A 26,126-nucleotide genomic window follows, 5' to 3' on the forward strand; every position below is an offset into this window, starting at 1 on the left:
ACTCTTCATTTATTCAGACAGTAGAATGTAAATGGTCTCAGTATCTATCATACTGATAATGGATGTTATGAGATACTTGATTCTCATGCAAGAGACGAATATGGTAGAAGCCATCCCTCAGGTACATGTGTACTATTAGAAGTACCATCTGCTCAGGGCTTTGTACAGTATTTCCAGACTATACACTCCCTCAGTGACAATTCTGAAGTCAGAGGAGTGCAGATAAGTACGTATGAAATAACTGCAGTGAACAGTTTGAGAGAACACAACTGCTCTTGAAAACAATGCTCTGCTGTAGGGCTTTATGCAATGCGTTACTGAGTAACAAAGTCTTGTAGTTGTTAGAATTCCAGAACCCTATGTTGCATAGCTGACCGAGGAAATAAATTATATCGTAACATGGGCATCAACAGGCATCTAAAAAGGGAAGATTTATACACGAGTCTTAATATTTGTGGAGTTGAGATATCAGTCCAAATTAAAGCTCAAAGCTATGGGATGTTGTCCTGTGGTTTAAACTATAAAAAAAAAGTTGGAAAACTTAATTTTCAACAACTACAGTGGAAATACAAGGTTTTTAAAGTGGCTTGCAAGTTACTGTTAGGTACTACTTGTATTATTCAACAAACAGTCAGAGCAAAGTAGATGTTCTCCTTATTGACATATGAAGATACTTGTGAACTTGCAATGCAACAAATGAAAATAAGTGGTAAACCATCATTAGAACAAGCTATTTCTAACATTAATATTATCACAAAGAAACTTAAAACAGGTATTGTTCGCTATAAAATACAATTTTTCCCTTGCTCATCTAACATGGACCTTCATCAAATCAAACACATGCAAAAGCACAGACGAAAATATAATTATGATAATTTGGAACCCGCTCCAAAAATGAAAAGACTGCTACAGGTAAATTTTAGAAACTAAAGCAAATCCAAAGTTAGACAACAGCATGAGAGTGAGACAATCCCAACTATTGATATCTGCATTAATTAATTCAAGGAGAAATTCAGGGAAGGTTTTTATTAGGTATATAATTAGGTACATATTAGGTATATAATTGTACAATCAGTTGAGTATAAATAATGATTATTGCTTAATGTAATTTTTATTGCTTAATGTATTAATTTTTATATTCCTTTTTCCCTCTTTTGTAAACCTTAAATATAGTATGCTAGCTTTTAATAAATATTTTCCTTGTGAAATCATGTGGTAGTGACCATCTCAAAAGCAATTGCTACTATGGTCACTACACACTTCTCCTTTTCCTACAATATGTAAAACTCTCTTCTCTCTATTTTCTCCTTTTATTTTATCTCACTTGTAGTGATATAAGATAATGCAAAATAAAGATGATGATGATGAGGTATGCTATGCATACAATGTTTTCACGATGAAATATACCTCCTTGCATTCAGACCACTATGATTACAATTTCATAATATATCTTTTTAACACGTGCACCAATTGGCATGCACTTATCACCCTTGGGAAGGGGGGGGCTCCTTAAATAAAAGGGACTGGGGTGCTCATTGTACCTTTTAGGAGTTAAAAAAGGTGGGTTTAATTACCTCTTAGGCTGTTCAGCCTCAAAAGGTCCACAGTAGTAGTTTCTGTGATACCTTTTAGGGCATTGCACCAAAAATATGAGAGAGTGCGTTGTTGTAGAATTGGTGTCTCTTTGGGGTGAAAAAAAAAATTTTAGGACCTTGGTATCTCCTTAGTATTTCTTTTAGAACCACTTCACACCATGAATGGTCAACACTCAAAACAGCACGTCTCCCTGTAGCCCGACTTACGATCTTGGATCGTCTTGTTTATTTCAAATTATTTTCATATAAGGACCAAACTTTGTGCCAGCATGCAGTTTGACATGATTTCTCACATACCAAGATGCGTTTTGAAGGCTTGAAGTTGCTCGATTTTTCGCTTTTTGGAACAAGTGTTTGAGAGTACTTTGTTAAAAACCATGTAAATTTTACAATTAAACCAAAGCTCCTAAAAGTGCGACAAATAAAAATCGAATGGATTGTATTTGAAGTAAAAACACCCCCGATTTCTTACGAAACATCCTCCTTCAGTACTAGCACACTGAAGCTGCTCAATTTTACTGTATTTTTTGCGTAATTCATTAGATAAAGACCCAAATTTTCGTTTTTCTCCATTTTCTCGGAAACATTTGATTTTTCAGACTTTGAAATATTTTTTTCTAATAATCTCCCTGAAAGGGTTTTCCAGGCAGATAATCAGAATTTTCGATTTTTTTAGCCTGGCCAGCGATTCTCGATATTTACAGTCATGGGCTCTTTAAAAATGCGTCTCATTTTTACTAAGAAAGGTCTAAGACAGTAAATGGTTTGAACCCGGGGGTAACATGTGAAGGTGTAGTCTGATCGTCCGGGTGAGTGTAGTCCTGAGAAGGACTGTTGTCGGTGGTAGTGACTGACGTTTCGACAACCTGTGCGGAAGTCATCATCAGAGTCAACTGATGATGACTTCCGCACAGGTTGACTCTGATGATGACTTCCGCACAGGTTGTCGAAACGTCAGTCACTACCACCGACAACAGTCCTTCTCAGGACTACACTCACCCGGACGATCACACTACACCTTCAAAAGTCTAAGACGTTACCTATAAGAAGACTATGGCGAGATTTTTTGGCTGTAGCGGCAAGTGATCTTCTTTGAACCTACCCTCAACTGTTTTAAATTCCTTATAATTATTCAATGATCTAGCTGGTTCCATTCTCTCAGTTCATGAAAATGAGCGAAAAAGTGAGCGCGCGAAAAACCACAGAAGGTCAGTAGTAAAGCAGCTGCTGCCTTAACAATAAGAACTGTTTGTTGCCGTGCGTTCGTTCTTTTACTCGTTTCTCTGACTGAGCCTGGAACGGGCTATTCATAAACACAGTCTTCAACTCGCTTAACTTCACTCATATCCTTCGTCAGGGAAAGTTTTTTAACTCATGGGACTCACTGGCATTAGAATTGCAGTTGCCTTGGTTCTTTGTGCTTTGTTCATCCCATGTAGCCACCATAAGCCCGGTCTTGTTTTGTCCTATTAAAAAAAGAATGGCGTTATGATAAGGGAAAGAAGTCTGTTTATATTGTTGAGAGAGTACGGGTATCGCTGACCTAGGTATCCAAACAAACGAACGCCCTAAAGTAATTGCTTGCATTACCATCACTTCCTAGCTAGCCACTCTTCCTTTTTTTACTAAAATAGTATTTGCCCCATGTAAATCTCCATTGGTCCCGTCACCCTGTCGGAAAGGTGACATTTTTGGGTCTTTAAGTCGCTTGCTCGCCGCATGTTTAACAAGTGCATCTCAAAACGCTCTCCCGAGGGGCACAGAAAGCGTAGCCTGCCAGTTCTTTTTGCTAAATATATACAGAGAGTAATTTGGCCTCATCTTTCATCTTCGTAATAACAAGTCTCAATACTTATGGTCTTCTCTCCAGTCCATGATACACTGGCGCCGAAGCCACTGCACCACTTTCAAGAAAAGGAAGCGATCGTACTCACCGGGACAGCAAAGACAAAGAGAGCGGTGACAATTACAGCGGTGACAATTGCAGCGGTGACAATGACAGCAGTGACGACGACAGCTGGGACAAAGATAGCACAAAGCCCCAAGGACGATGACCAGAATAATAACACCCACTACCATTGCCAGGACGACGCCTGCCGATAAGACTTCCTTTGATGATAGCGCTCGATTATGATTGACTGATAAGGTGAAAAGATTATGATCAGCTAATGATTTCAATCAATTATGTAATCTGTCAACCCTCAGAGACCACAATAATTCATTACCCATTTCACGCGCCACTAAAATATTTCGAATAACTGATTCTCAGCCTCTTCATCGACATGAATTTCCTTTCATGGGTCAAAAGAATAAGATCAGCTCTTTTATTCAAATAACTCACATTTGCTTTAAAAGCTAACTGCTTTTCATCCCCTTTTATCGATTCTTTCTCCATTTAATTCATTAGTATACACCAGACAAGTGAAAAGTACCTAGCTTTCGTGCGTGCTGATTGGCTAGTTCGCATTCGGAAGTGAATAATAAGTAATATTCCCCTCTGAGAAGCCGATGAGACATGGTGCATCAGGAGTTTAATTTCCGACGATATTTAGGTATTTTGAAAAACATTAAACACGAAAACAGTGAAGCGAAAGAGGTGGATAATTACCTCGCAACTGCGCGGCACATTAAATATCCACCACTACGGAGTCACCTCTAATCCGGTGAATACTTGTTAACTATTTTTAAAAGTATTTGCTATCTTTAACAGACTAACAAGTTGTCTTTTGATTGGAACCAGTCAATAAAAGGGAAAAAAGTACAAACGATGCCTTCAGCGATTAGGAGTCAAGTCGGTCGTAAAAGTTTAATCTATCTCCTAACAAAATAGCATTGATTAATTTTGAATATTCCACACTTAGAAAATTCACAAGGTACTTCAATGGTAATTCAGTTGTCGCTACGATTCACCTATCGGTTTTGTGTCTGTTGAAGGTGGTGATCAACTGTTTGTCCAGGATGTCCCATCATAAACATTTGGCTTCCAGTCGAGAGCTGAGGCTCATTCCGGGGCGACCCCCAACAGAATTGCCTTTGCGAAGGAGAACTTGTTGACCCACCATATTAATCATTGAACATATTAATCATTTAACAGGAAAACCCAATGGATGACTCCAGCGATTGAGAAGCAAGAAAAGTTATAAGAAACGATGGTCAGTGGGGATAAAATTTCTCATAAAGGATTGAAACAGGATATTCAAAGATAATTTTATTGGGTACCTACCACCAGTCGTTGTTGATGCACCAGTCGTTTTCGATATACCGGTGGTTGCGGTCTCCCCTGTTGGTTTTGTTTCTGTTTCAGGTGGTGATGTTGTAGTGAGAGATGACACTGAATATTCCGCCTTAAATCCACGATCAACTGTTTGTCCAGGATGAAACATCACAAACAGTTGGTTCCCAGTCGAGAATTGAGGCTTGTTCCATGACGACCCCTGACAAAATCGCCCCAGCGGAGAAGAACTTGTTGACCCACCATCATAAAGCTCCACATAAGAACAAGAATCCGAACAAGGTTTGGCTGAACACTCACTTAAGGCGAAGTCAGTAAACACAAACATTACAGTCTTGCCAGCTGGGGCGGTAATTTTCCAGGTACAATTCCTGGACGCAGTGTAGTTACTCTTTGGGTAGTTTGTGCTGCTTATTTTCCCACTACCTGAGAGAGGAATTGCTACCTTTGGACAAACTGTAAAAATTAAAAATGCCCATGTGAGTGTAAGAGAATTATGATGGACTGGTGTGGAAAAGATTGGTTGATTCTTCCAGCGTTACTTCTTTGGCAGAGTGGAACATAACTCCCCTATCACTTCGTGATGTATTGATGTGCATGTATCTACTGAGGTATTCAGATGCTGGACCGCTAAGTACAGTAAATACAATGACATCTTTATCATGAACTAATGGTGGATGCATAGCCTAGGCCTTATTTGGAGTGCGAGAAACAAAATAAAAATCAAGTAAAAGTGATAATTACTGGTTTTTGGTGATGGGTCATCTAAAGTCTCAGAGTATTGTACTTCAAAACCAGTGCCACGATCATTGGAAAAGCCAGATTCAAACTCCACAAACACTTGGTTGCCACCTGACACTGTCACTTCCATAGCAGAACCAGGACAGAAACGCCTCAATTTAGAAGAGTTCTTAGAGTCACCATCATAGATGTCCAGATGTGTACATTGAGTCTTCTCTTCACTGGGGCTGCATAGAGTAGAACATTGACCAAAACTGAGAGAAGTAAAATTCAACTTAACACGTTTCCCAGCAGTTACAGTGATTTTCCAGGTACAGGCCTGATTATTAGCCGCATCTAGACCAGGAGGGACATCTTGGGGGTAACCAGGACTGCTGAACTTTCCATTTGAAGCCGTGAACGGGACTGCAGCTTTGGGACAATCTGGAATATATTGAGGAGTTCCATGAGAGAACACACAACAGGAAAACAGTCAAAATGGTAAATTATCAAGATTTACAAAGAACTAGGAAAAATGTTTCATTCAAAATTTGTAACAAGGATTAAAGTACTCTATACAAAAGGAGTGGAAAAAAAAACAGGTGAAAACATCAATCTCAGACTTATGATTCTACAGATGGACACAAGTAACTAAGTTAAAGGTAATGGATACTTAATTTCTATCCCGATGCAAGTAAGTCCATTCCTGACACTTACATCTAGGATTGGTATCCAGTTGGGTGTAAACCGCTCTGAAACCCCTATTCTGGAATTCAGATCTACCATCTGAAGAGAACTGCACCCTGAGGCGATCCTGAAGTGAATAATATGTTAAAGCTGTTGTGAGTGAGCCACAGTTTTTTCCACTTGGATTTCCAGTACTGTCAAAACCAAACTGGATATCCAAATAATCACAAATACATGAGCGACAATTTGGAATGTCCATAGTCTTCTCAATTTCAAGCTTGAGACGCTTTCCGTCACTTGCAATAATTTCCCAAATGCAGTTCTGGTCATTTGGATAAAATCTGGGATAGAATGGAGAGGTAATAACACCTGATGCATCAGTCAAGTTGGCCATCGCTGGGCACACTGGAAGACAAGAATTGACCAAAAACACATTAGTATTACACGTAGCTCAAAACAAATCAAGCATGCACACTGAAATACTAGAGAGGATCCCAGATTTTTAGTTAAACCCCTACAAAATGCACATCTAAGAGTGGCTTAAGGATCTAATTTCCCCTTACAATATCACTCCTGAAGCATACAGTACATTAAGTTAACAACAATAAAGGAAATGATCACCAACTAACGAAGCTCTTGATTGTTAAACAAATTCTCCTTGTCAGCACCGTACAAAATGTATACAGAACAGAATGGAGAATATGCATGCTTGAGTGTTCATGTACATCTGTAGTGGATTAGCAGCAATCAGTAAGAGGTTTCTAGAAAGAGGAGGGAGCTGTAATTCAAAAAGTTATTCAAGTTGAGTATATTATGTCTCCCTCCTTGATAGTTTTCTGCTGCTTGAACGGAAAATTCCAAAATCACTTGAACAGAAAATTCCAAAATCAGTTCCCAACTAAAAAATGGTAGGCATCTAAATATCACAAAAATTGTTTCTAAAAAGAAAAAAATGGCTAATACACCAAAACTTACACACATCAGGTGTGATAGCCTCATAAGATGCATTAAATCCAACAACTCCATGCTGAATTACTGTCCTCAATCTCACTTGAATGGAGTTCGTGGAAGTGTACACAGGATCAGGAATAGACTGTCCACAGAGCTCAAAAAAGTCTCTTGACTGTTCAGTTGATGCAACATTTGAGATGAAAAGGCGGGCCCCTTGTGCATCCCTACAGTCAGTATGTGAGTCACCTGGTGACAGTGAAAACCTGTGGAAAGTTATTTTCAACACAAATCCTGCTGGTACTGTGATATTCCAGAAACAAGTTGAGTCTGCAGCTGTCTCGCTGGGAAAATTAAAGCTTGTAAAAAGCCCAGAACTTCCATTTATGACTTGTGGAGAGGCACAGGCTGCAGAAAAAAAAAAAAAGAGTCAAACCTCAATAGCTGCAATAGCAAGATCTTACATTCATGAGGATATTTACATTGTAACATTTCCTTTGGTGTTGATAAAATAACAGTCAAACCAAGTGAACTGTACCCTTCAAGAATTTTAATCAATCTTAAGGTTTCTTACTACAGACGAAAGAATTCCAGTGATATAAAAATTGAAAATGTGTTTCAAACTTATAACCCTTGTGTTGCCATATCCCTAATAATAAGAAGAATTCCTGTCCACTTAAACACAGACCAAATTTTTTGATTAAAATGTAGAAAGACTATAAGTACTTACGATCACTTGTCACTAGAGTCAGGGAGGCAAATGTAACAAATACAAAGAACGGACATGTGAACACGTTAATTACTTAAGGATCAGACACAGTTCATCCCAAATGCTAACAAGTTCGAGGTCATCTGAGCAAAAAAGGAGAGCAGAGAAAGTTCCCTGAGCTGCGATATTTCTTTTTGTAACTATATGGAATTCTTAGCTCATTTTTTACTAGAGCATTCAACAAAGTATCGCGTATCTTCTCAGAGCTGCCTTAACGCCAAACTAGTCAGAGGCAACCCAATTATATTTTTATGTGCGAGTGTGTGATATCAATTCTCGCAAGATTTTAAACTCGGCTGTTGTTCCTGTAGGGAGAGTGAAAAATAGTTTGTACGTGCTGCGTGACTATAACTGACTATATTTCCAATATGAGTTCCCAAAGTTGATTTTTCCAGCGTTACTTCTTTCGCAGAGTGGAACATAACTCCCCTATCACTTCGTGACGTATTGATGTGCATGTATCTATTGAGGTATTCAGATGCTGGACTGCTAAGCACAGTAAATACAATGACACCTTTATCATGAACTAATGGTGGATGCATAGCCTAGGCCTTGTTTGGAGTGCGAGAAACAAAATAAAAATCAAGTAATAATTACTGGTTGCTGGTGTAGCAATTGTTGGAGATGGGTCATCTAAAGTCTCAGAGTATTGTACTTCAAAACCAGTGCCACGATTATTGGAAAAGCCAGATTCAAACTCCACAAACACTTGGTTACCACCTGACACTGTCACTTCCATAGCAGAACCAGGACAGAAACGCCTCAATTTAGAAGAGTTCTTAGAGTCACCATCATAGATGTCCAGATGTGTACATTGAGTCTTCTCTTCACTGGGGCTGCATAGAGTAGAACATTGACCAAAACTGAGAGAAGTAAAATTCAACTTAACACGTTTCCCAGCAGTTACAGTGATTTTCCAGGTACAGGCCTGATTATTAGCCGCATCTAGACCAGGAGGGACATCTTGTGGGTAACCAGGACTGCTGAACTTTCCATTTGAAGCCGTGAACGGGACTGCAGCTTTGGGACAATCTGGAATATATTGAGGAGTTCCATGAGAGAACACACAACAGGAAAACAGTCAAAATGGTAAATTATCAAGATTTACAAAGAACTAGGAAAAATATTTCATTCAAAATTTGTAACAAGGATTAAAGTACTCTATGCAAAAGGAGTGGAAAAAAAAAACAGGTGAAAACATCAATCTCAGACTTATGATTCTACAGATGGACACAAGTAACTAAGTTAAAGGTAATGGATACTTAATTTCTATCCTGATGCAAGTAAGTCCATTCCTGACACTTACATCTAGGATTGGTATCCAGTTGGGTGTAAACTGCTCTGAAACCCCTATACTGGAATTCAGAACTACCATCTGAAGAGAACTGCACCCTGAGGCGATCCTGAAGTGAATAATATGTTAAAGCTGTTGTGAGTGAGCCACAGTTTTTTCCACTTGGATTTCCAGTACTGTCAAAACCAAACTGGATATCCAAATAATCACAAATACATGAGCGACAATTTGGAATGTCCATAGTCTTCTCAATTTCAAGCTTGAGACGCTTTCCGTCACTTGCAATAATTTCCCAAATGCAGTTCTGGTCATTTGGATAAAATCTGGGATAGAATGGAGAGGTAATAACACCTGATGCATCAGTCAAGTTGGCCATCGCCGGGCACACTGGGAGACAAGAATTGACCAAAAACACATTAGTATTACACATAACTCAAAACAAATCAAGCATGCACACTTAAATACTAGAGAGGATCCCAGACTTTTAGTTTAACCCCTACACAATGCACATCTAAGAGTGGTTTAAGGATCTAGTTTCCCCTTACAATATCACTCCTAAAGCATACAGTACATTAAGTTAACAACAATAAAGGAAATGATCACTAACTAAAGAAGCTCTTGATTGTTAAACAAATTCTCCTTGTCAGCACCATACAAAATGTATACAGAACAGAATGGAGAATATGCATGCTTGAGTGTTCATGTACATCTGTAGTGGATTAGCAGCAATCAGTAAGAGGTTTCTAGAAAGAGGAGGGAGCTGTAATTCAAAAAGTTATTCAAGTTGAGTATATTATGTCTCCCTCCTTGATAGTTTTCTGCTGCTTGAACGGAAAATTCCAAAATCCCTTGAACAGAATATTCCAAAATCAGTTCTCAACTAAAAAATGGTAGGCATCTAAATATCACAAAAATTGTTTCTAAAAAGAAAAAAATGGCTAATACACCAAAACTTACACACATCAGGTGTGATAGCCTCATAAGATGCATTAAATCCAACAACTCCATGCTGAATTACTGTCCTCAATCTAACTTGAATGGAGTTTGTGGAAGTGTACACAGGATTAGGAATAGACTGTCCACAAAGCTCAAAATGGTCTCTTGACTGTTCAGTTGATGCAACATTTGAGATGAAAAGGCGGGCCCCTTGTGCACCCCTACAGTCAGTATGTAAGTCACCTGGTGACAGTGAAAACCTGTGGAAAGTTATTTTCAACACAAATCCTGCTGGTACTGTGATATTCCAGAAACAAGTTGAGTCTGCAGCTGTCTCACTGGGAAAATTAAAGCTTGTAAAAAGCCCAGAACTTCCATTTATGACTTGTGGAGAGGCACATGCTGCAAAAAAAAAAAGAGTCAAACTTCAATAGCGGCAATAGCAAGATCTTACATTTCCTTTGGTGTTGATAAAATAACAGTCAAACCAAGTGAATTGTACCCTTCAAGAATAAATTAATTTTATGAATTGATATTTGGATACTGCATGAACACACTAGTCACTTCAAGAGTTCAATAATGAATTTATTATTTGAATATTGAACCCCAAAAGCCAATTACTGGTTTTGAAAAGGTTCATATCATTGTTCACATCAGAAATCAACTTCTGATGATTTGAACAATGATCGATATGCCTTTTCAAAACAAATATATATAATGGCTATCAATATTCAAATAATCAATTTAATATTGCATTCCTGGAACAACTAACAAGTTCAAATAAAAATTCACTCATGTAATCCTGAGGGGTATCCTTCACTTGGTTTAACAGTAACCAATGCATGAACTTCATAACAATCAATCAATGTGAAAATATCACTTACGATTACATGCAGCATGCTGAACTGTGAAGAAGACTGCAAAAGAAGGAAGACTTATGTCATGACTAAAACTACATAAACATTTAATCTTTTGATATCAAACAAAAAGAAAAAGCTCTAAATCAAGTTTTACTGAATATTATGAGTGCAATAATGTTTCGTCTTGTTCATGCATGTGAAATTAACCAAATTAGCGCAAATAGCATTGTTTTTAGTACAAAAGGAAAGACAACTGTCAGCTTTACACCACAGATGTAACAAAAAACTGATGAGAGCAAAGGGTTGAATACTTTTCCAGCAGCCTCTTCACCACACTTTACACTGTATATTGTCTCAATGTCAAGAAAAACTGATCTAAATTTTTGGATAGAAGATGAATTTCTTGTTGAGTTTTTTTTTTTAAATAATTGTATGGGGGCTTTTCTAAGATTAACAGATTTAAGCTCAAATTTGTTGGATTAGTTGTTTGTTACCAGACTTCCTAGGTTCTAGGACCCCGTTGCAAGTTGGGGGCCATGTGCTTGGAGACCGCCATCTTGTGTGTATGTTAGTTTGCATTAGGAATAAATTCCTTGTTTTGAGGCCTTAATATTACAAAATTAACATAAAAAAAATATTAGTGTAATGGAAAATATTCTCAATTTGTGGTGCTGTAGTTTCTCCTTGATTAGACAAATAGTTTCAAATTGAGCACAATGGCTAAGAACATATTGAAAATTTTTCCTATGAGTAAAAATATTGTGCCCAGTTTTCAACTGTTTTCATAAACAGTATCATGTCTTGGCATCTAAATCAACTGTAAATTTAGTGGCATCATAATTTTGAAAGGATTTAATTTATTCAAATTCACTCAGCAGTGAGGCCTTATCCCAAAAACAAAATCTTGAGGTTATAGGAAAGTTATAATGTCAAGGAATTTCGGAGACTGTCCCCAAACTCAGTTCAACAAGATTTCCCCATAACATTACCATTATAATAGTGATCACCATGCCATGCCACTATTTGAAACTTCAATCTTTTGTTCAACATGAGAGAAATTGGTTCAACTGCAAAGAATGAAAGTTGGTTTTCAAGTGCTTTGAATGCAGTCAAAAAGATGTCTTGAAAAACTGTTTCCAGCTACACTAACTGCTGTGGCAATCGAACATGTTCATGTACCAAACTTTATGGAAGATCCCTCTTCAACATTAAATTAAAATTTTGACATTAGCAGGCAAATACTGACCCTAAATAAACTGTTATGTGCGAGCTTTATTTGAAGTGAAGTAGAAGCTCGGTAAATTGAATAAAGGTAGGAATATTGAACTACAAAACAAACAGTAGCAAACAATACAGCAGCAAAAATATCACATCTATGTGCATGATGAACAAATGTTTTCATAACAACCAACAACCGAAGTAACCAATCAATAGGTCCCCCCCCTGGCCTTCTAGTGAATGTCAGGGAGGTGCAGGACTCTTTATCAAGCCTGAATATCAGGAAAGCAATTGGCCCTGACATGACACCTAACAGGGTCTGAAAAGAATTCGCACCTGAACTTGCCCCACTAATGATGGACATTTATAACTGCTCACTCAGGGAGGGCTATGTACCTGATCTACTGAAGCAATCCATAATCAACCTCCTGCCCAAGGTTTCCCCGCCACAAGAAATCCAAATGGATGTGAGACCTATCTCCCTGACCTGCACCCTTGCCAAAGTCATGGAAGGGTTTGCGCGCAGCAAACTTGTAGCGCAAATTTCGGAAAAACTTGACTCACGCCAGTACACAAGGGAGGGGCACTCCACCACGGACGCCTTGATTTATATCCTACAGAAGATACACGAGGAAACAGATAGCGGGAACTGTGGAGTTAGAATGTTCTTTGCTATTACTCAAAGGGCTTTGACTTGATTGACCATTCCATTCTTCTCAGGGAGGTAGCATCTTTTGATATAGATACTGTGTTGATTAACTGGATTAGGGCCTTCTTGACTGAGAGATCGCAAGCTGTAAGGATTGGGAACTCTCTGTCTGATTGGAAATCACCCAGGGGAGGTATCCCACATGGGACGAAACTGGGTGTGATTTTGTTCGCTGTGATGACCAACAATCTTTTACCTGACTGGCATTTGAGAATTAAATTCGTTGATGATACCACAGCATTGGAAATTTTACCAAGGAATGGTATTAGCTTACTAAATGTAGCTGCCAATGACATCCACAAGTTTTCCATAGAACACAATGTGAAATTAAATCCGAAAAAGTGTAAAGAAATGTTAATTAACTTCATGCAAAATGATAATTTTACTACAAGACCAATTGTCCTAGGTAACAACACAGTTGAACATGTGACAACTTATAAATTACTCGGTATTATCATCATTAATGATTTAAAGTGGAGTGAGCATATTGATTACATTTCGAAAAAGCCTCGAAGCGCCTGTATTCCCAAAGGATTCTAAAAAGAGTTGGTGTTAATAGAGGTGGAATTCTTAAGGCTTACCTGACAACAATAAGACTTATATTAGAATACAGCATGCAAGCCTGGCAAGATATTCCTGAATTTCTTTCTAATAAGCTGGAATCAATTCAAAAGAGGGCTCTACATATTATCTATCCATGCACATGCCATAGTTATTTAGATGCCCTTAATATTACTAACCTTGACAGCCTGAAAGAAAGACGAACTCAGCTCTGCTGTAAATATGTTCAGAAGATGTCTAAATAATCCCACCCCATAAACTTTCTTATACCGAGAACAGCAACGAGTGGTCATAGTTACAACCTTCGATCTTCGACAACAACAGAAGTATTGTTTATGCTCATAGGAGTCGTTGCCGGACCCAGCATTCAGGTTCCTTTATCTCTTTCAATAGTGAATATGCAAACATGTAAATAGTTAATTAAGATATTTTTATTGTTCTTGTAGTTTTAACTAATTATTGATTGTAAATTTAGCCCTTTAATTCAGTTAATTCTGCAATGTGGCAAATAAACGGTATATTATATCATTATTATAATATGGGAGACAACAATTGATGATGATGTCAGGGGAATTATGGGAATTGCTATCTTGAATATTTACAAAGTTTAACATAAACTCAGGAAAAAGTTAGTTATTTTTCAATTCAATTAAACATTGTCAGTAAATTACTACACTCAGGGCTTTTTGGAACATTTAAATAAATAAGAAAAAACATCAACAAAACATGGTGTTTAAGTTAAAACTACTGTATAACTGTATTGACTTGCCAGAAACAAACTGTACCTGATTAAAATGATCATAACTTTGCCGGGCTTTTACACCACAAATGTTAGATCAAGACATACAGTACACAAATTCAATGTACAGGGATAAACCACAGCATTTATTGATCGAAGGGTAAACTGTCTGCAAAGAAGTTCAACTTTCGACAATCAATGAAAAGTACATGTAAGCCTCCTTATTACATACGTACTCCATAAAATATCTGGTTCAATTCACTTGTGCCCTTAGATCACGAAGTGCACTTGCATTCACACAATTTCCTGTGCATGTTGAAACCTAAGGGAGTTGTTTATAATGTGCCTTTCACTAGATTTCAATCTTTTTTCAACAAAATTGCTACTCTTTATTCACGATCAACTTTTTTGTGGTGGAATGGCGGAAAATGACCCCAAATCCTAAAACATGGAACGGCGGAAGAAGACCCCAAATCCTAAGACACAGAAAGGCGGAAAATGACCTCAAATTCTAAAACAGAGAACGGATGTCAGGGCATGTTGCACAAATTTTGAACAAAGACACTCAAGCGTTGGCTCATTCATCCCCACGACGATAACGCACGTGACTAAAATTAAGTGTTATTTTTTTTTCTTTTACTGAATGGTAGGAATAGTAATGAACCCCTATACATGAAAGATAGCTGCATTTTTGCATTGTAAACCTGTTTAGTTACCTTTTGTTATGCTAAATTTGCCATGAGTTTTAGTCGCGGCATAAAAAGTCGCACAGCATGTGAAAACTAACTTGACATACCACATTACAATAAATGATTGTAACATATGTTTCCTGGTCACGTCTGCATTGATTTAATGAAACAATAATATCTCATATGCTTGTAAGTGTGAGAAGATCACAGGAACGTTTTCAGGCTTCTCAAAATATAACAGTGTTCTGCACCAGCTCCAAACTTAGACTAGTGTGAGAGCAAGCCCTCATTACGAGCCCTTCAATACGAGTGTTTCGTTGTCCACGAATAAGTTTTAGGTCTTGAGTAATATGTGCTAGGTAAAGAGAGGTTGCATGGGGTCATGCACTTGGAAATTTCTCATGGCACGAAAAGAAAAAAGAAAGTTAGCAGAAGGAACCCGTCAAGAAGAATTTGAAGAATTTCTTCACACTGGGTTTGCCTGAGTACAATAGCTACTAGTCCTAGAACTGTCAAGGTGTGTGACAGCTTATATCAAAACGTAAGCACAGTTTCCATTGATCATTCATGTCGCATGCTGTTGTATACTGTTCTACAGTCACTTTTTCTAACAAAAGAGAGCAAAAGCAAACAAAGTCAAATGACGGTGGTTTGTTTGCACTGGCATTTGCCACAGATTTATGCTATGGCTTAGACCCCACAGTGCAGTCATATGACCAAGATAACATGCACAAACATTACATCAACTGCCTGGACTCACATAATGATATGGTTCCTTTCTCAAGAACGTCAAGACGGGTACCATATCATGCAATCAACAAAAGAAAAGCAGTAACAACCTACTGTGTGTAGAATGCCATATGACAAAAAGAGTCTATGTGTAAAGCGTTGCCAGTGTAAACGCTGGTATCAGCCAACATGTGTGACAATTCCAGCATGGGCAATCAACGCTAATCGGAAATGGAGATGCAACAAGTGTAGAAGTTTGCCTGCTACAAAAGCAAATCTATACATACACTGTACAGCTAGTCATGTAAAGAACAAAAATATATATTGGGAGGTCAGTAAACACATCTGGACACTTAAAGACAACAACATCGACTATTCCATCACCTGGCGCATTGTATCTTCACACCTGCCCAACAACAGCTCAAGCAAACGATGCAACCTATGCCTTAAAGAGAAATTCCTGATCATCTGCCGACTCGACCTATCTACACTCCACAAGCATAACGAACTCGTCTCTTCCTGCCAACACAGAAACAAAGCCCTCCTATGCAACAGCTGACTTGACACTTTTCGCACCAAATCAATTATATTAATTAGTATAGTATATAAGCAACGGTACTGCGTTCTTCTGTCATAAAAATCCCCTGATGAGTGGGCAAGTGATTTTTTCTGCCTTTCACACATTATACTCGCTCTACAAAATGTATCAAGCACTTTTTAAAGGAAAGCAAGTCTAACCCTTCTATTAGAAGGTCACATGTTTTGCAACAATAAGTGCAACAATAACACAATTGCAAAGTTATTAAAATGTATCCAAAAATCACTTTCATCGTGTTTTCTCGATCAGAATTTTAGGAGTTCATTTATGAGCTTAAAATTCAATATACTAATAAAATTAATATAATTGTAGTTGATTCCAACCACACCAATGTATTTTCTAAACAGTCAAGTTTGATCATCAGCAGTAACCACACAAATAGTAGCAATGGTCTGAACGAGTGTAATTCAAAACTATTCGCATCCTGCAAAACAATGAATTTCTCCGTCACTTTTTGTCTGTGTAACTTACTTTTCCTTGTTCTTGAAATTGTGGTGCTTCAATGTCATGATGAAAATTGCCTGTAAGAATTTCGTGGATGATACTTATAGACCCACATATAATTCATAGGTTATAGGCTACAAGTTCAAATTGAAATACTTAACATTTAGGAGGAGCATCAAGCTGAATATTCAAAGGTTGACAGTCGGTGTACTGTCATCACACAATCATCTTAAAACTGTGAAATATGTACATCAATTTATTTAAGACAAGTTTGAGCGCTTATCATTTTACAAACTTCTGATTACGTACTTGAGAAGTTTCTGTACATATAAGTTCAACGCAAATGCAACTAAAATTAATACTTATCCTTCCCGAGTATTCTGATGTTATTGTTCTTCTGCTCACTAGGCAGCTCTGAGGTTTAGATCGATGATGTGTAGGATTTCCAAGGTGTTGCCACGCAATCAGATCGACCGAAACCAGGCCGACAGCTTACGAACCCGCCAAACATTTCGTTAACAGCGTCTTCGATCAAAATATCATTACAGTCCAACAAAGGACCTGTTTTTCTGTTCAAGTCTGCCAGAAACTGGCTCAAACGCACTACGCAAACTTCATAATTCATGAGTACACTGTGAATTCGTTTCGAAAAGAATAAGCGGAAGTCAGATTATAACCTGCGGATTCTCATAAAAGATGCCGCTGATATATCATGGGCTCATCTGGTTTAGGACGATGATACGTACGTATGTATGTTATCGTCCATTAAGGAGAAAAAGCGCTCGATCTTTTGTCTAAAAGACGCAAATTGAAATCCTAAGTAGTCCTTATTAAAGCACTGAAGGCTTTCTCAATGTTAAGTCTTGCCAATCAGTGCTTATCTGTTGTTCAAAGTGAGTAATGTTTTATTTGTGGCTTTCCTGAAATTGTAGTTTCTAGTATTGTAAACCAGAATAGTTTGCATGCAAACTGTTTCTCTGGAGTAAGTTTGACTTTTAAGGTTGTTTGAGATAGATGTAAACATTGAAATAACCAGTACATCAGAGCATACCCATCGAAGCACTGAAAGCTTTCTCGATGGCACATCGAAGGTTGGCAGCTGGCAAAATGGCACATTTTGCCAGTCAGTGCTTCTCTGGTGTTCGGAAGTGAGTAATGTTTCATTTGTGGCTTTCCCGAAATTTAACTTTCTAGTATGGGAAACAAGAATAGTTTGACTTTTAAGGTTAATTGAGATAGATAAACCTTGAAATTACTAGCTAATTGGAGCATATACCCATGGAAGCACATTGCATTGCAGTTTGGTGGGGACTTCTATACAAGTCAATGCATATTGGAATTAAAAAATTATATACCTTTGGCAGGGAGTGAGCCCTGCCCCTCTTGTATCTGGTTTATTTCATTTTCAGGGCAGAATTTTTTGTACCAGAATATCACCTATTTTGTTTTCTATTTGGGGTTGTGTTTCCTTGCATATCCCATAAATATCAATGCACTGATTGTGTACTTTACTGAAAAATTTAATTATTGGGAGTGGATTAATTATTATTGTTATTGGGAGCAGTATTGATGAGTGTGACTTCTATTTTTTTAGGGACTGTGTAATTTGGGCACCAGCAAATGGTGTTGTAACCCAGTGTTTTCTTAGAGACAACACACAGGCTGCCAAAAAAAAAGAACCGACTAGAAGTGCTCCTTGAGCTGTTGCAAAGGGCTGCTCTTAATGTGACACACATGAGTGTAGTGTATACCTATTTTTCTAGGTAATTACTCTAAGGGTCCAACTATTTTGTTCTTTGGGGAAGGGGTTGGCGATTCATTTTGGCAAGGATTTTTTCCCTGAGTGATTTCCTAGAGCTGACTCATCACTTATAGTGATGTATCTGGTCTACAAACATTAATACTCAGATTTCTCTTGATGCTCCATCAAATTTTTCCAACCTTTGAACAAAAGAAATCATTGTTTCAAGAGCCAACCATGTGGTAAAGCAATGAGAAAAATCACTATATGAGTTAACGTCGCCGTATCAAGGAAACCCAGTTCAGTTGAAAATATACCCATTTCGAGGGAGTAAAACCATCAAACATTTTTGGATTGTAGGTTGTCAAAGCACTTTAAACTTACGATTGATCTTCTAAAGGATTTGCAGCCACTCAGCTAGCATTATTGGGAAGCAATACAAAGTACGTTTTGGCTAGAACTCATGGCCTAAAATTTCGTCTGCAAAATCTAAAGAGACGAAATTTCTTTTAAACTGTCTTCATATACATCCTAATTTTTTCGTCCAGTGAATTTAGGACTAGATAGTTCACGAGGTCCACGTAAGTTATCGGTAGAAAATCGCTAACATTTGACGATCATTCCTTATTTGCGATCTCAAACGGATCAATGTTGTCTATACAAGCTATTTTTTGCAAATATTTCTCTTTATCGAGCGGATCGAGCGTTGAAAATTAAGTTTTTTTCGCAGACATGGTCAGAATCGCTTGTTAACACTGGAAGACCTGACCTTCAAGATGGCGGCCAACATGGTTGCTACGGGATAAATGACGTCAGCGGAAAACCTCTATTGCTTTCCGTATCACACACGCACTCCAGGAATTATCTGGTTCAATTCACTTGTGCCCTTAGATCACAGAGTGCACTCACATTCACGGGATTTCCTGTACGTGTTGGAACCTGAGAATGGATTACAACGTTCCTTTCCCTTGATTTCGCTCTTTTTTCAACAAAATCGCTAGTATTCATTAATCATCGACTTTTTTGTGTGTGTTTGTGAGCTGCGTTATAGGCTTTACCATTAAAACCATCGTCAATAATAACGCAAGGTTGGTACGTGCCAAAAAACTATCATCGATTTTCGTCCGAAATTTCACCATATAGAGATCAAAAATCGCTGTTACTCGCGCTACGCGAATTTAACACCCAGGTGGTAAGTTACAACTTCGAACCCTAAAGAAGTCTTGTACAAACCTATCGCTTAAAGTCTAATGCTTTCTGAACATGCTGATTTCGATATGAACGCAGCACGTTTGAATGATATACTCACGAAAGATTTGTACGGCGTACATCGGAGACATTTTGCTGAGCCCAAAAAACGGATCGTTGCCGAGCAGAATCCTGAAACTGTATCGTTTCTGACGGAGAAGAGCTATTTGTTCGGATCAATTTATTCCGCTTTGGGTCTAGAACACTAATAAGAAATTCTGACGAATGAATTTGTATAAATAGAAATGACTACTACACAGAGCTGTGCAACCGCGCAATTATGTACGCTTTATAATTTGCGCTGAGCTACCGCCTAATAATCTAAATATAGCAGTGACGTGTGAATATGATAAAGAGGTAATGAGCTAAAATGTGGTTTAATAGACTAAACGGTGTTGACCGTGTACATTATCTCTTTCCGCAAGAATCTCTCTTCCTTTTGAGTTTACTCTTACGACTTTCATAAATTTCTACCCTACTAAGCGATTATTCTATATTTCAAGTTCTTCACAGTTATTAGGTATTTAATGAAACCTTGATAGGACCCTAATTAATTTAACAACCCACTCAGACAAATTCTTTTTCCAGTATTTCAACTGGTACTTTAAATATCATACATTTTGAAAATTACGTCTCCTTGATCTGGAATAAATTCAAAACTGCAACAGCAACAAATGTTATCTCGAAAATTTTTGGTAAGAAAAATTAGGGGAACATAAACCTCTTTTAAAAGTTAACCACTACGAAGTTTTACATCTTCTAAGATCGTTAACATTTTATTCTTGTAAATAATATTACTCTTGTAAGTAAAGGTAACAAACTAAATTTAATTAGTAGTTCACATGTCACATATTACAACTGTTTACAGCTACCTACTACAGTGTTCTGCATAAGTTTGCGGCCTACAATACTATTTACCTAACTTGTCACAAGTTCCAAACAGATTTTAACAGCCGAGCATCCAACCATTTTGGAGAGCTGGTTCGATTCCTCTCAGGAACTCAGAATTTTTCCCGTCCCACTCCCCTGAGGAATGAACCGAAGTCTTCCAAAACATGATCCCGGTTTTCAACGCAATGAAAGACAGACTTTGCTATCTTTAACACACTCGTTTAGGAGTAGTTATTGCAGAGCTACAGACCGAAGGTAACTACTTGAAGAATTAAACAGCAATTTTGACAAGTAAAAAAATGAGTCGGAACAAGTTCTCACAAGATTTTCTAGACATCGACATCAGTTGACTAAAACTGACCATGAGTTTGGAAATATTCATCAGTCGAATCCCAACCCTTACAAAAATGACTGGTTTGAGGAAAGAATGCCATCAAATGACAGGATTTGTTCAAATCAAGAAAGGGAGCCATTGAACTAAGGTAAAAGGCTTCTTCTAAACAAGTATACAAAATTACCACTGCTTCACCCTGATATGGCTGAACTGAGTATCATCACAACATTCTATAGACATAAGATGCCAAGGAGGCTCGAGTTAGATAATGAATAATTTTACATATCAAAATTGTTCAAGCGGATAGAGTTCACCAATTTCTTATTCCGTTAACTACATCAATTTTCACAGCATTATCGTACAAACAACTTAAGACGTAGTTAAAAGAGCATAATCGCTATCCAAATATTATACAGTCGAGCCTGATTTATAATGGTAATTGAACTGAGTGGAGTGCAATTTGGGCTGAAATCATACGCGTGATTTCAAAATCGAACGAGCGCGCAGCGCGAGTTCAATTTGAAATCACAAGTATGATTTCAGACCAAAATTGCACGACACGAGGTTCAATTACCACTTTATTACATCCATTTTGAAATCGCCCAAATGCAGAACTTGGTCAATTCAAATATTTTATTGATTCAGTGCTGAGCCGGTTTTTAAATAAAACGCGGAAACAGAGATGCATTTACATCTTAATTTGTATGCAAAACAGAAACACTGACGTCATGTGTCAAAAACTCAGTCAAGCGTATCAAAGGAAAGACAAGTTTCATTCAAGAAATTCGAGAAGTCCTCAATAACTCAGAAAAATGGTGAAGCGTTAAAGTTCAATCCTCGTCGTCTGACTCAATGATGTAAGCCCTTCGTTTCTTCTGTGGTTGGGGTGGAGAATTCTGGCTGTCTCTGGAGAAGAAATTGAAGGTATAGCCTGTGTAATTATTCTGCGATGGAACGGGAGCAGCACATGCAACTGAAGGCCTCCATGCGGTACTGCATCCTCGGAGACCCAGGGGCTGAGTCGATTTCAAGTTAGGGCATGAAGAGCCCCTGGGGACATTGTCTTCTAAGACAAGTTCCAAACGGTCGCAGTCGTTCTGCCATCTGATTGGTGCCAGAAAATCTTTGTGTTTTTCTGCCCAATCAGAGTGAAGTGTGCTTTAGAGTCCTTTCGTGTGCTTTAACACGGACATATACTACCAGCTCAGTTGCTCGCTATGTTTGTTTGGACCGTGCGACGGAGATTTCCTTGAGGTGAAAAGTTTCAGTCTCGGGCCTCCCGGCACACAATGTAAGAGAAATCGATCAGATTGTCAGCGAAAATCTTACCGGAAATTATACTGAATACTTTCGCAGGTATCACTAGAGAACGTGTTTTAAAGTTTGAGAGGTTTGTATACAACACGATGGTTGCAGTCATTGATATGTCGCTTTAAACGTCTAGAATTTTTGCATAATTTGCTGTGACTGAAACTTTGCCAATCCCGTGAAGTTATTTCGTCGCACGGGCCACGCAGGTGTGTCGAGCAACTGGCGCTTTCGCCTACGTAGCTTTCCGCTTTCTGTGCGCGCCAAAATCTAATCTTAGTGGTAAAGTCGTTCACAATACGGCCAAGGTTGCAGAGAACGTTAAGTTCGTGGACGACATCCAGCAAGTGCTAAGAGAAAGCTTAGCTGTGTTTCCGGTTAGCTAATTAAAATCTGAACAAAAACTTATTAACGAGAACATCGTGGGAAGGAGAGATGTTTTCGGGCAGTTACCGAAGGGGTTTGGAAAGAGTTTAATCTTTCAACTGCTTTCTAGAGTGTTGAAATTCTTGAGCTAGGAAGGTCACGGATTCTCTTCTAGTCCCTTGGTCATTGTCATTTCACCTCTCCTGTCGATTGTTCAAGACCAAGTTAAATACCTTTGATCATTGGAAATCGATCCGATGCTGTTTTTGGTGGGAAAAACAAAACCAAAGACCAAGAAATATTGGATGGGAAGGGCGGGTTTGCTTTATTGCAAATGTCAGCTTAGAAGTACAGGGTCATCTACCCACATCTAATAAGCAAAAGTTTCCACGCTTAGCTTTTCTTTTTTTTCAAGCGAAGATGAGATTAGATTTTAGCACGCACAGAAAGTTGCGAAGTACCAATTGCTCGACATACCTGCGTGGCCCGTGCGACGAAATAACTTCACGGGATTGGCAAAGTTTCAGTCACAGCAAATTATGCAAAAATTCTAGAAAGATTTAAGCTTAAATCTCGTTTAACGTTTAAAGCGACATATCAATGACTGCAACCATCGTGTTGTACACAAACCTCGCAAACTTTAAAACACGTTCTCTAGTGATACCTGCAAAAGTGCTCAGTATAATTTCCGGTAAGATTTTCGCTGACAATCTGATCGATTTCTCTTACATGGTGTGCCGAGACTGAAACTTTTCGCCTCAAGCAAATCTCCGTCGCACGGTCCAAACAAACATAGCGAGCAGCTGAGCGAGTAGTATATGTCCGTGTTAAAACACACGAAAGGACTCTAAAGCACACTTCACTCTGATTGGGCAGAAAAGCACAAAGATTTTCTAGCACCAATCAGATGGCAGAACGACTGCGACCGTTTGGAACTTGTCTTGTAAGACAATGTCCCCAGGGGCTCTTCACGCCTTAACTTGAAATCGACCCACAGCCCCTGGGTCTCCGAGGATGGCGGTACTGCGGAGACTGCAATGGAAAACGTGGTTGAAATCCTGAAAATTCAGCTGGTTGAAAACCAGGATTAGAACTCGTGGCCTGATACATTTGGCCTTGTTGTTGGATGTGATAAATAGGAAGCAGAGGTGTTCGTTTATGTTGGAGTGCAATCTCTTGATTTGATGATTGATTTGCAGTGTTTTGGCGGGTGACTTCGTTTGCTTGATTTTCGTTTGACACGTCTTTATATCCACTGATAATGTGAGACAGTTCTTTCCTGTGATTCTCGTCTATTTCATCGTAGTCGTCTAACGAAGATTCACATACATGGCCTGTTATTTCACAGATGATATTGCGCGGTTGACCTGAATTCTTCAGTTTTGATACCAATGTTCTCCTCATGCTGTGGTTCGTCAGCTTCTTATTCGTCCTGAGACAGGAGGCCATAGATTTCATTAAATTGCCGATGGTGTTTTTTCCCATTCGAACTTTGGTACACCAAACATCTCCTGATTTAGGACGATCTATGATGCTTAGATAGAGTGGCCCTGTGTTCTTCATTCCTTCGGGTCGCTTGGACAACCAAAGCTTGAATCGAATAGCCGCACTGGATCGCTTTTTCCGCCATCGGTGCTGAACATTGCTTGTGGTGTTGTTCTTCGCCTGATGCATATGGTAAGACCACCGCTCCGTGTTTTAGTGGGACCTTCTCTGAACTCAACAACTTCAGTTCCATCTTCTCGCTGTCTTATAATTACGTCTTCCACGTACGCATCGTAGTGTTCTTGGCGACCACGAAATCCAAGTTGTTCCGTCAAATTTTTAAAGTTGACATTGGTCAAGACCTTTCCATTAAAATCACCCAACTGACCTTTTTCCCACAGGGCTGACTCTTCTTCAGATGTGATTGGCTGAGCTTTGTTGGGTCTCTTTCCCTTTCCTGGTTGACGCAGGGAAATTGCGTTCGCATTGAGGATTTCTCGTGAGGAGTGAAATTCTCTCGATCGCACTGGATCTCTCGATCAATGGATAGTTCTTCTCCTTTAGATATCTTTCTATGGCACTCTGCATGATTTTAAGGGATTCTGGCTCGTAATCATCTCCGTCCTTTTTTTTTACTTCGGCGTAAAACTTACTCAGGACTTTGTCAAGTTCTTCAGGCGCCATTGTTTCGATGAAGACGTATTCAAGATGGCGGCATTGACGCCAGCTTCTGAAAACATTCATCCATTGTTTTGTGGAGCAGGACGTATTTTTATTGGAAGTGACAGACTTAAGCTCATGTATTTCATCGCTTGAAATGATGGGAAATCTTGCAACATCCAACTCTTATAGTGGCTTTTGATTTTCTTCGTTTGTTGTTGACTCGGTGGACTCGGGATCGCGCGGATTTTGAGCTTGAGAAGGTACAAAATCGTCAAAATATTCACCAAAATGTAGACAAAAAGTAGGAAAGCCCCTGGCATGTTGGTCTTCAGGCTGAAGAATCTCATTGTCATCATTCAAAAACTGGAAGAAATTAAACTCGTCCAGTTTTGGGGGGAAAAATAGTAGTTTTGGAAACAAAAGTTGGAAACAAAAGTTGCAAAATTTGCCAGATGATACCCTTTTGTTTTTCATTTTCCTGCAATTTGATTGGTCACTTTAAACAAGCCTTGAAATCTGATTGGTTGTTTGTTTTAAGTGTAAATTCCTCATTGGCTGGAAAAAAGATGCGATTTAGAGCAAAAAATGGTGCGATTGGGAATAAGTCGCACCAGTTAGAGCCAATCAGATTACAGGGACCACCAGTGATTTCCAAATGGATGTAATAAAAGAGGAAATGTGGTCAAAAATCGAACATTTTCAAAATATAGTGGCAACAGCCGAAAAATCGATTCGGCTCATATTCTCAAGTTAGGTAGGCCTTATGGTGAAACAAAGCACTGTCTACTTCGTTTGGCTGAATATCGATTTATTTTCGAGAAAATGGACAAAAGCTGAATTTCGTCCAAATGCGTCGCACCACGAACTGAAAACACTTGGCCCGATAAAAACTACTAAATCTTGAAAAACAACATCAATACATAATTTGACAGCAATTTGAGCAATTCTTGATCATTTGTTTACTCAACGTAATTGAATTTATCCGACCTTCTTCTAACAAGATTAAAATAGGTCAAAAGTAACCTGTTATTTAACTATGTGCTATACAAAATAATCGACTGAAAATCTGGCTTTTGGAAGGCGAAGTGTGGTTCTTTTCGATCTCCAAAGGATTTTTTGGGGAAATGATTCAGTGCGATTTAATCAAATTTTAAAGTTGGGTAAAATGAGCTGATTTGATGAAAACGTCAGTTATTCGAAAATGTACACATATTCACACGCAAACTCGATTGTTTCGCATTTTACATCCAATCTACAGATTATCTAATATAATATCACATCTTACCGTCCATATTTCTGTACCACAAACGGGTATGACAGTCCTGAAATTGTTGCATTGTTCCCATAATAGCGTTATAAGTT

The 26,126-nt window shown here is 38.4% G+C and overlaps 1 protein-coding gene, 1 long non-coding RNA gene and 1 pseudogene across 8 annotated transcripts; 1 reads left to right on the forward strand and 2 right to left on the reverse strand.

The window, feature by feature from the left end:
- Nucleotides 1-1,791: 1,791 nt before the first annotated feature.
- On the reverse strand, nucleotides 1,792-19,933 carry LOC111342082 (dorsal-ventral patterning tolloid-like protein 1). 7 transcript variants are annotated; one of them, XM_088733358.1, is made up of 13 exons: nucleotides 19,779-19,922; nucleotides 12,656-12,873; nucleotides 12,031-12,108; nucleotides 11,066-11,098; nucleotides 10,203-10,583; nucleotides 9,258-9,632; nucleotides 8,549-8,983; nucleotides 7,210-7,590; nucleotides 6,265-6,639; nucleotides 5,572-5,991; nucleotides 4,819-5,283; nucleotides 3,530-3,733; nucleotides 1,792-3,061 (listed from the first exon to the last, which is right to left on the reverse strand). In XM_088733358.1, the coding sequence occupies exons 2-13, from the start codon at nucleotides 12,765-12,767 to the stop codon at nucleotides 2,949-2,951; spliced, it is 3,372 nt and encodes a 1,123-aa protein (XP_088589484.1). In that variant the 5' UTR covers nucleotides 12,768-12,873; nucleotides 19,779-19,922; the 3' UTR covers nucleotides 1,792-2,948. The 7 variants fall into 7 exon arrangements, with proteins under 7 accessions (XP_088589484.1, XP_088589483.1, XP_088589486.1 ...); XM_088733357.1 differs by lacking the exon at nucleotides 19,779-19,922 and adding an exon at nucleotides 14,206-17,395 and having other exon boundaries at nucleotides 12,656-13,121; XM_088733360.1 differs by lacking the exon at nucleotides 12,656-12,873 and having other exon boundaries at nucleotides 19,779-19,925.
- LOC148723249 (uncharacterized) lies at nucleotides 17,457-20,592 on the forward strand. Its single transcript, XR_015991762.1, has 2 exons — nucleotides 17,457-18,491; nucleotides 19,200-20,592. It is a non-coding gene; the product is annotated as an uncharacterized LOC148723249 (long non-coding RNA).
- A 1,163-nt stretch (nucleotides 20,593-21,755) lies between these two features.
- Nucleotides 21,756-25,059, reverse strand: LOC148723250 (uncharacterized protein KIAA1958-like; annotated as a pseudogene).
- Between the last annotated feature and the right edge of the window lie 1,067 nt (nucleotides 25,060-26,126).

The sequence above is a fragment of the Stylophora pistillata genome, chromosome 9 (assembly GCF_964205215.1).
Source record: "Stylophora pistillata chromosome 9, jaStyPist1.2, whole genome shotgun sequence".
NCBI lineage: Eukaryota > Metazoa > Cnidaria > Anthozoa > Scleractinia > Pocilloporidae > Stylophora > Stylophora pistillata.